The sequence below is a fragment of the Triticum dicoccoides genome, chromosome 6A, assembly GCF_002162155.2.
Source record: "Triticum dicoccoides isolate Atlit2015 ecotype Zavitan chromosome 6A, WEW_v2.0, whole genome shotgun sequence".
Classification (NCBI taxonomy): domain Eukaryota; kingdom Viridiplantae; phylum Streptophyta; class Magnoliopsida; order Poales; family Poaceae; genus Triticum; species Triticum dicoccoides.
This window is the reverse complement of record NC_041390.1, coordinates 90,300,024-90,309,074: the sequence shown is the minus strand read 5'-3', so window position 1 is coordinate 90,309,074 and position 9,051 is coordinate 90,300,024. Positions and strand designations below refer to the sequence as shown.

The 9,051-nt window shown below is 54.0% G+C and overlaps 1 protein-coding gene and 1 pseudogene across 1 annotated transcript; one reads left to right on the top strand and one right to left on the bottom strand.

Annotated features, from left to right (window-relative positions):
* The first annotated feature begins 2,234 nt into the window (after positions 1-2,234).
* LOC119319063 lies at positions 2,235-3,437 on the top strand (annotated as a pseudogene).
* Positions 3,438-4,906: 1,469 nt separating this feature from the next.
* LOC119315215 (purple acid phosphatase 18-like) lies at positions 4,907-8,010 on the bottom strand. Its single transcript, XM_037589879.1, has 5 exons — positions 7,684-8,010; positions 6,068-6,736; positions 5,597-5,785; positions 5,398-5,486; positions 4,907-5,306 (listed from the first exon to the last, which is right to left on the bottom strand). The coding sequence occupies exons 1-5, from the start codon at positions 7,912-7,914 to the stop codon at positions 5,084-5,086; spliced, it is 1,401 nt and encodes a 466-aa protein (XP_037445776.1). The 5' UTR covers positions 7,915-8,010; the 3' UTR covers positions 4,907-5,083.
* Between the last annotated feature and the right edge of the window lie 1,041 nt (positions 8,011-9,051).

The following is a 9,051-nucleotide window of genomic DNA, read 5'->3' as shown; positions in this document are numbered from 1 at the left end:
ATCTCTAGCCGCGCCCCAGGAAGACCTTCCCAGGCGATTTTTTCGCGCCGGGCCAAAAAAACGGCCCAGTCGTGCCCCCAGGAGCCCGATTTTTGCTGGCCTGGGCCGAAAACAGCGCCGGCGGACCCAGGCCGAACCCGGCGCGCTGGGGGGCGCCCGGGGGCGCCGGGGCAAACTGTTTTGGCGCGAAACAGTCGCGGGCTCGCCGCGTCAGCGACACGGCGCCTTGTCTTCCCCCAACGGCCTCGGTTCCCGCGGGGAATCAATGCCAAGGCTGCCGCCGGTCAGCCTTGCCATTGATTCCTCACGGCCGGCGCGTCATGGGACGGCGCACCGACGCCTCCCCTCCCTCGCACGCGTACACACGGGTGCGGCGCGGCTATATAGCCGGTGGCCTGCACTCGCCTGTGCCCACACCAGCCCCGCCCCTCGCCGCCGCCCAGCTCCTCCCTCTCCCTACCTCTCCCGAGCGCCGCCGCCCAGCCCCTCCCTTTATCTCTCTACCTTTCCCGAGCCCGTCGCCATGGCGGAACGCTTCCCCGGAGACGAGGCGGCGGCCAACGGCTTCGGCCGCCGTTCGCTCCGCGAACAGGAGTCCTGGCACCTGTTCCAGGCGAACATCCCGGCGCCGCCGGACATGCGCGCCGGGCCGACGGGGTGGAGGCTCAGCGCCGGGGGAGTGCCCATTCCCCCGTTGCCCGACGCCGTGGCGAAGCCGAAGTACTTCGCCGAGGAAGTCGAGGTCGTGCGCGCCTCCCTCACCGACGCCCAATTCTCCCTCCCCCAGTACGCCGCCGACAACCACGCGGCTTGGGCGGCGTATTTCGAGCATAATTGGTTTGCTGCCAAAAATTGGCAATGCCAATGTTTGGCATTGTGCCAAATATTGGCAACTACTTGGTTGGCTACGAGTTGTTTTGCCTCTCTCACATAAATTTGCCAATAGTTGGCAAGTCTCGGTATTGCCAATAGTTGGCAGTGCCAACATTTGGCAAGCCAAAAATTGGTAGCAAACCAATTATGCTCTTCAAGCGCCGCCAGCAGCAGCGCTTGGCGTCCATCAACGGCGCGTTGGTGGTTGGCGGCCGGCAGAACAGCGAGGGGCGCCACCTGTGGTGGGGCGTCCCCGGCCGCACACTCGAGGGCGTGTTGACGTACCTCGAGGGCGGCAACGACCCGCCGTTGGCATACCCGGCGAGGGCGGCCGCCCCGGCGCAGCATCGACGCGTCGGGCCATGGGCACCAAGGAGGTTCGGGTCCTCCTCCTCTTCTTCCTCCTCCCGATCTTCATCGCACTCCTCCGGCACTCCGGCCTTGCTCGGCGTCAAGGCCGAGCCCGCGGTGGAGACGCCGCTCGGCCAGCGCACTCGCAGCGCCGGCATCGTCATTAACGAGGGCGGCCGGCGTGCCTACTCATCGGCTCCTCCTCCGCGCTTCGTCAAGCCAAAGACGGAGCCGGGGCTCGCGCCGGTGAAGAAGGAGCCGGCCGCGCCGGTGACGACGGAGCTCGACGACGATGACGCGGCCCTGGAATGGGCGCGCAGGGACTCCATAGCGATGGAGAAGGAGCGCCTGGAGAAGGCGAAGGAGCGCCAGCGCACCGCCCTGCTTCGCTTCGCGGAGCGTCGACGCGGCCGCGACGAAGGCGGAGTCATCGTCATCTGCGACAGCGACGACGACGACGACGATGCGCCGCCACCAGTCCGCCATGGCGACGCCGGGCAAGGGTCCAGCAGGGGCGCCTGCGTCAAGGAGGAGAAGGCCGACGACGACGATGGCGGCGACTTCAACCAGTTTTTCCTTTAGATTAGTTTATGTATATGTGCTATGTAATGAAAATCCGTGAACTTCGCCGAAATGTGCCGAAATTTATCGTGTTTGGCCGAAATTTATTGTGTTTGGCCGAATTTTATCGTGTTTAAGCCGAACTTCTTTTATTTTAAAACGTGCCTGGGGCAGCCCTGTGGCCGACGGCTGGGGACCAACTCGCTCCAGACCCAATTTTTACGCCGGCTCACCCCCAGGCGGCGATTTTAGGCGCCCCCTGAAGGGCCAACGGCTGGAGATGCCCTAACACTCTCATTTGCTCATCCTAAATTCCTATTGGAGCACCGTTTCCTTAGTTTCGTGATTTCATCTCATGTCACCCACAGACAAATGGACCCCACATTTTTGAAGGTGAGGAACAAATCTCCTTGTCGCCCCATCCACTCGTTTGAAGCAGCAAAGAAAAGCAAAGCGAGCTTCCCGCATGCTGCTGAGATCTCTTTTTGGTAAAAATGCCGATCTTCTGTGCTAATTCTCTTGGAATTTCGCCAATCCGAACGGGGCCTCAGTTCAAATCCTCCATTTTTCTACCGCATCCAAAGCCCCCCTACTCGGCCAGCACCCCTTGCCGAGCAGCAGCAACACCGGCCACCTCGCCACCCATGGCCACGGCGGCGAGCGGCCCGCAGCTCCTGGAGCCGGGCCAACCCCGGCGCCGCCGCCCCGTGTGCGCCGTCTGCACGAAGCCCCTCCGCGTCTGCCTCTGCGGCCGCCTCCGCGGGCCCCCGCTGGACACCACCGTGGGCGTCACCGTGCTGCAGCACCCCACGGAGGCCCGGCACCCGCTCAGCTCCGTCCGCGTCGCCCGCCTCGGCCTCCGCAACCTCGCCAGGTCGCCGACGTCGCCCACCGCGCCAGCTTCCTCCTCAGGACGAATCTTGGACTTGAGGGCGGAGAAACTGAAAATGTTGTTGAAGCCGGTGCCGCCACTGGAGAAGCTTGGACGGTGGAAGCCATGGACAAGTGCTCCATCGCTTACACGGAGAAGCAGCTCATAATCGACATCGAGCGCGGCGTCGGCGCGAACCCCAAGATCAGATTGCTGTCACTCGCCGTCTCGAACGGCTTCACCGTGACGAAGACACAGGAGAACAAGCCCACACGCAGCACAGGCGAAGAAGCCTCGCCGTCGCCGGAGCTCCAACATGAGTACTCCATCGCCATACCGCCGCACTCGGCCCTGCTGTTCCCATGCCAGCGCGCGACCACCATCGACGCAGCTTCAGACTGCCAGGTACTAGTGAGGCATCTGATCGTGCTGGACGGCACCTGGGCGAAGGCGCACCGGATGTACCATGAGAACCCATGGCTGCAGCTCGTGCCGCACGTGAAGGTGGAAGCAGATAGGGTCAGCCTATACGGCGAGGTGAGGCATGAGCCGACGGCCGGGTGCCTGTCGACCATCGAGAGCATCGTCGTCGCCATGAAGCAGCTCGGGGAGGACGAGACGGAGTTGGATCGTGTCCTCGCCGTCTTCGAGTCCATGATCGCCGACCAGCGGCGCTGCAAGGATGAGAACTGGAAACCAAAGCTCGAGTCATAGTAGTAATTTCTCTGGACTTCTTCTGGATGCAGTTTCAGTCCAGATGTTGTTTTCTGAATCAACATTTCGTATCATACTTTTTTTTTTAAAGATACAGCAAAATGCTGGCTTGATTCGATTTAGCAGGAAGCAACGGAAGAACAATATGATAAAGATCCGAAGATCAAAGAAAAAGAAAACGACAGCCCTAATAGCTGCCGAGCTACCCACCATAGACAACACGACTACAAAGAAAAAGGGGCCTGTCCTAGGCTAAGCATCACTGCCGCGTCTCTTGACCAATGCCAATATCCTCCGAAGACAGTAGCAGTTCCAACTGAGACTTTCTTTGTCAACGCACCATCTACCCTTGAAGTAGAATACAGGCAGATGGCGGAACTCAGTCGATCCCAGAAAAAACTTCGTCTTGGACTTATCAGCGATGGCATACATTGCGCCTGAAGCTTCACCAAAAACAGCGGCGAGCACCGGAGGAGTGCCACATAGAACCTCCAAGCAGTGTCTCAAAAACGTGATGCTTCCAACAGAGGAACGACGTCGGAGACGCCGCCATCACGCCGATCCGGCTCCGGACCTAGGCTTTCGCCCGGAGACACTACCAACCAAGCCCGAGGAAGATGCCGACACACCTCGGTGGCGCCTCCAAGGAGGAAAATGACACCCTCAGGCACCATCAGCACCGGCTCTTGTTGTGCAGGACCTTCGTCCGTATCGTCGCACACCTCCGCTCAAGCCCTTGGGAGCTCGTCCATGTCCGACTCACACCGTCGCCGCCGCAGCACCTTGTTGTTGAAGTCGTGAAGGCATGGTCCACCTCCCCACGGCGAGCATGCAGAGGCCAGATCGGGCCCTGCATCCTGCATCTACCACGGCTGGAGCCTCCCTGCTCCAGCAAGTGCAGCCCTCCCAAATCCAGCGCGGCCCGTCAGTGCCCTCGACGCCTTCCACTCGTCGCCCTCCGCGGCGCCCACCTCCGCGCCAGGCCAGGAGCAGCACGGGGCGGAACTCGGGCCCTCGTGGAGGCAGCGCGCCAGATCTGCGCCACTGCCACCGCCGGCCAGATCCGCACCGGCCCTCCTCCCGACGCCCTCCTCCTCCTTCACCGTGACCCCTCTCGGCGCCCTCCTCCTCCACCTCGCCATCTCCCTGGCGCCGCACCAAATCCGCTCACAAGGATGCGCCGCTCGTCGCCGCAAGCCGCGGAAACAACCGCCCACCACCCGACGAAGCCTCCTCCAGCAGCCAACCATAGAACGCCTCCGACCCGAGGAGATCCGCCGTCGGGCCGCGCCCCGCCGCGAAGCTGGCCGTCCCGCGCCGTCCTGGCGCCTCGCGGGGAGGGGAAGGGCCCCGCCGCCGCCGACGTACGCGCGGGCTTTGCCCGGCGCCGTCCCCTGGCGGCGGCGAGGGAGGGGGGCGAGGGTGGAGGAGGGCTGCGGCAGCGGGCTGTGTTTTTCGCCCGGCCGCTCGCGGGAGCGGAAGAGCGACTATGACATCTGCGTGTGGTTTGACGCCATTTCGTATCATACTGAGCGGTTAAACATGCCAACTATGACACAGGGTACATGTTCTCATTGGTTAACCCATATACAGCAAAAAGCTTATCAGGTTATGGTTTAGCAAGTAGTCTTACACACACATATATACACATACAGTACTACTACATGGCAAGCCCTTTTCAGACTAAGTTATATATGGACCCGAATGATCGTCTCAAGGGGACATGAGTATCTTCCTGAACTCGCGGCTGCTGCTGTCCTGGACGCACTGCGAACCAGCCAGCGAGGTTATCCACACATCATCTGTTCTCACAGGCTCTTCGTCGTCGTTCCTGTGCCAAGTCCAGTGCGCGTGCGTGGAGTTGACAATCTTCAGCTCACCGTGCCCAAAGCTCGCTTCCCGGAAGACCGACCAGAGTGGTTTCGGATTATGGTACCTGAAGATAGATACCAAGATAGACATATCAATCTAGTGGCACTAAGGCGATTTGGATTCAGATGCATTAACAACAAGGAGGGCAAAGGTACCTGCGGGCCAAGCCTTCCCGGTTTCCACCATCGCCGATCGTTATATGAACAGCGCCACATGGATCAACCCCACCTTTGTAGACTCGCTCCTGCACAAACAGCGAAATGATCATCTGAAACCTTTACATAAATAAATTACATGGCCAGAGGCACAAATTTGAACAGTGCTGCGATACTGGTGATCTGCAAGGAGTCATACCGTGCGTTCATAGGCGTGCACGTGACCTGCGATTATAATATCCACATGAGCGGCATGTAGCAAAGGCTCCATCGCGTTCATCATACTGTCACCTTCACCCTGATGAGCCCAGTTGCTGTTATACCATGGCACATGCAACAGAACAACGAGCCACGGGGTCCTCTTTCTATCTATGTTGGCAAGATCAGCCTGTAAAGCAGAAAAGGTGGTCTTCTGTCAGTAAAAATGACAAGGGTGATTTAACTTTTAAGCTAAGCACATCGTGTTTAACGTAAAATGGAAGAATACACCGACAAAAAGGTTAACATAAGTTCCGAGTGTAGGTGTAACTATGAGCGGTCACTCTACCTTTCTAGCAGAGTACTAAGTACTAAAGAAATACTTTAATTCTTTAGGAGAACGTCTTAAATGATATTCAGAAACTAGCAGCAGCCGCAATGCAATATGACATGGAGTAAGGAAGTTACGAACCTTAAGCCAAGCATACTGATCTGAACTCTCATCATAATCTGTATAAGAGCCTAGCATTATAACATGCACCCCTGCAACCTCAAATGAGTAGTACAAATTTGATGTGGAGCCACTCTCTTCATAAGGCATCTTCCATCGTGCATTATATGATTGAAATCCAGACTTCAAAAATGGTATCCTCTCCTTTTCATGGTTGCCTTGTGTCACCATCCAGGGCCGGGTGCTAGCAAGTGGCTCCACCAACTCACCAAAGGAATCCCACAAATGTTGCATATAATCAGCATATGAGAGATCACCGGGAAGTAAGAGCATGTCATATTCACATTGCTTAATGTGGTTTAATGTTGATGTTGTCCAACTGGTCTGCCCGAGATCGCCTACAACAGCCAATGACAGCGGGAACTGGGAAGGGGGTGTCTTAAGTTGGAACTCTGAACCTCGTCCTCCGCATCGGTAGTAGTATATAGTGTTGTCTTCAAGAGGTCCAATAACAACATGGTGGATCTTTCCCGAGCTGTACATCAAGTAGCTGTAGGACGTGCTTTCTCCATTAGATGAGGATGTGTATGTGTTGGACTTAGTTCCATAGTCCACAACTGAGGGGACAGAGTTGTCATCTGTAACCCATGTAATTCTCATGTGCTTCTCTCCAGATAGCGAAATGTGCACCTGTAAAACATATTATAGCATAGAGTTCAGCGGTTGATGAACTTGTAGTAGCAAAAAATTGTCTAACACCAAAGCTATGAATGAGGACTTTGGAAGTGCTGGAGGATAACACACAGGATCTGGTACATAAAACTGTAAACTTCTGGGATCAAGTGAATTCAGGAAACTGAACATTGTGGAACTAGACGCGTTCCGGGTATCGGCCCCAACGCAAAGAAATAAATCTGTCCGGGACAGGGATAGATTAAATTAACTGGAAGGTAAATGAGCCTGTGTCTGTGTGTAAGGACAAACATAGATAAAATACTACTATGTGACACGATCAAATACAAAATCAAGATGCTGCCAATTCAACATAACCTGCAGTATGCATAGTTCCATCATCTGTACTTGTGTATGACAAATTGATCAGTTCAATCCAGGCTACATGGCATATATAATTAGAATAGCACACACGCACAGTAGTCTCAAATACTCAATAGCACACAAAAACATTGAACCTCAGTATCAAAATACACTATCATCCAAGATTGAAATTAAGATATGTCCAGCAAATTGTCAAACTAGACATCTGAGGACAACTAGGGGTCTAATAAGACACCCACTGTTTAGTACTACTAGTTCAGAGCTGATCTATGGTGAATTGTAGTCCTACTATTTTCTGGGCGACGAAACAGAGCTAAATAAATTCACCATACAATAGATCAGCTCGATCCTGTAATTTAATCAAGAAACGGCCAGCCACAACACCGAATCGTCCATTCAGCTTACAATCACAGGAAGAAATAACCTCGGAACGATCTAGCCGCTAGCTCGCAGTCTAATCAAGAAAGAAAGAAAGAAAAAGTCCATTTCTTTTCTTCCCAAAGCGTCGCCAATCCCCTTGGGATGGACCGATTCAAGAGCGACGAGCACGAAATCGGGCAGGCGAAGAGAGGTCACGTCACCTGCTGGGGGTCGGAGGCGGAAGCGGAGGCCTTCTTCTTGCTCCAGGGGAAGAGGCCGAGGAGGGCCTTCCGCTGGCCCCCGCGGGGCCGGGCCGGCGGCCGGACGTAATCCTCCCCGACCGGAGCCCGGGAGGCGGCGGCTGCGCCGCAGGAGGACAGGGCGAGCATGAGGAGGAGGAGCACGGGCGCCGCCATGGGAGGCCTCCTCCGCGCTGCGCCCGGGGGTTCCATCGCACCGCCTGGCTTGCTCAGTGCTCTCTGGTGGTTGGAGGCTTGGGGCGCTGCTGCAAGCAACCTGGTGGTTCTCTTTTTTCTTTTCCTATTCTGTGTGAGCGCGTTTGCCATGATTTCAAGGTTGCCTTTTAACATGTCAAAAAAAGAAAAAGGGTTGGCTTTTCGAAAAGATTTTAACTAGTGCCACCTCCTATTCATGATAACATTGATTAGTTTTGGATTTTATGAGGTTAACATTTGTATGTTTGGCCACTTATTACTATCACAAGAAAAATATCTAAATAATATACTTTCATATTGCATAACTATATTTATGCGAAAAGGCAACTTGTGTTGCCCATGAATTGATGGTCAAAATATCATCTTCAAGACCATGTTATGTCATAAAAGATGGATTATATAGTTAGTAAAATACGCAAATAAATCTATGCTCGACGCCGACCGGGCTTTTGGGACCAATCATTGAAACCGTGGTGGCCATGATTACATGGCTCTTCTTTTTATTTTTATTTTGACAAACTTTTTATTTATATTTATTTTTGGAAAACGATCGGATAGCTAAGAATCTCATATCGTGTAGCCGTAAGTCTCCTTAGTTGAAACACATGGTTTAGGGTTTTGCGTGGATGGTTGACATCCAGCTTCACGTCTCAATATATAGATGATCACAATTACAATTACATATGTATACAAATACGTGTACAAGGACAATATACTAGACCCTACTTTATATGTCCCCTCAATCTGAACTACATACAAGATTCAGATTGGTTCTAAAACGGTCTACCATCTGTCTAGTAGCGGGTTTAGTAAATACATCCGCTAACTGATCATCTGTAGAAATAAACCTGACTTCCAGTTCACAAGCAGTTACTCGTTCTCTCACAAAATGGAAATCAATTCAATGTGTTTAGTCCGAGCATGAAACACTGGATTCGCCATCAGGTAAGTTGTTGTAACACACCGGATGTAATTTACCTTATTTGTACTCCAACTCTTGCCGTTTTCGGCACTAAGTTATGATATTTTTCCTCGTTCCTGGGTTTTTGTCTCCGTGTGTTTTGTCTTTGTCTTGCATCTCATATCATGTCATCATGTGCATTGCATTTGCATACGTGTTCGTCTCATGCATTC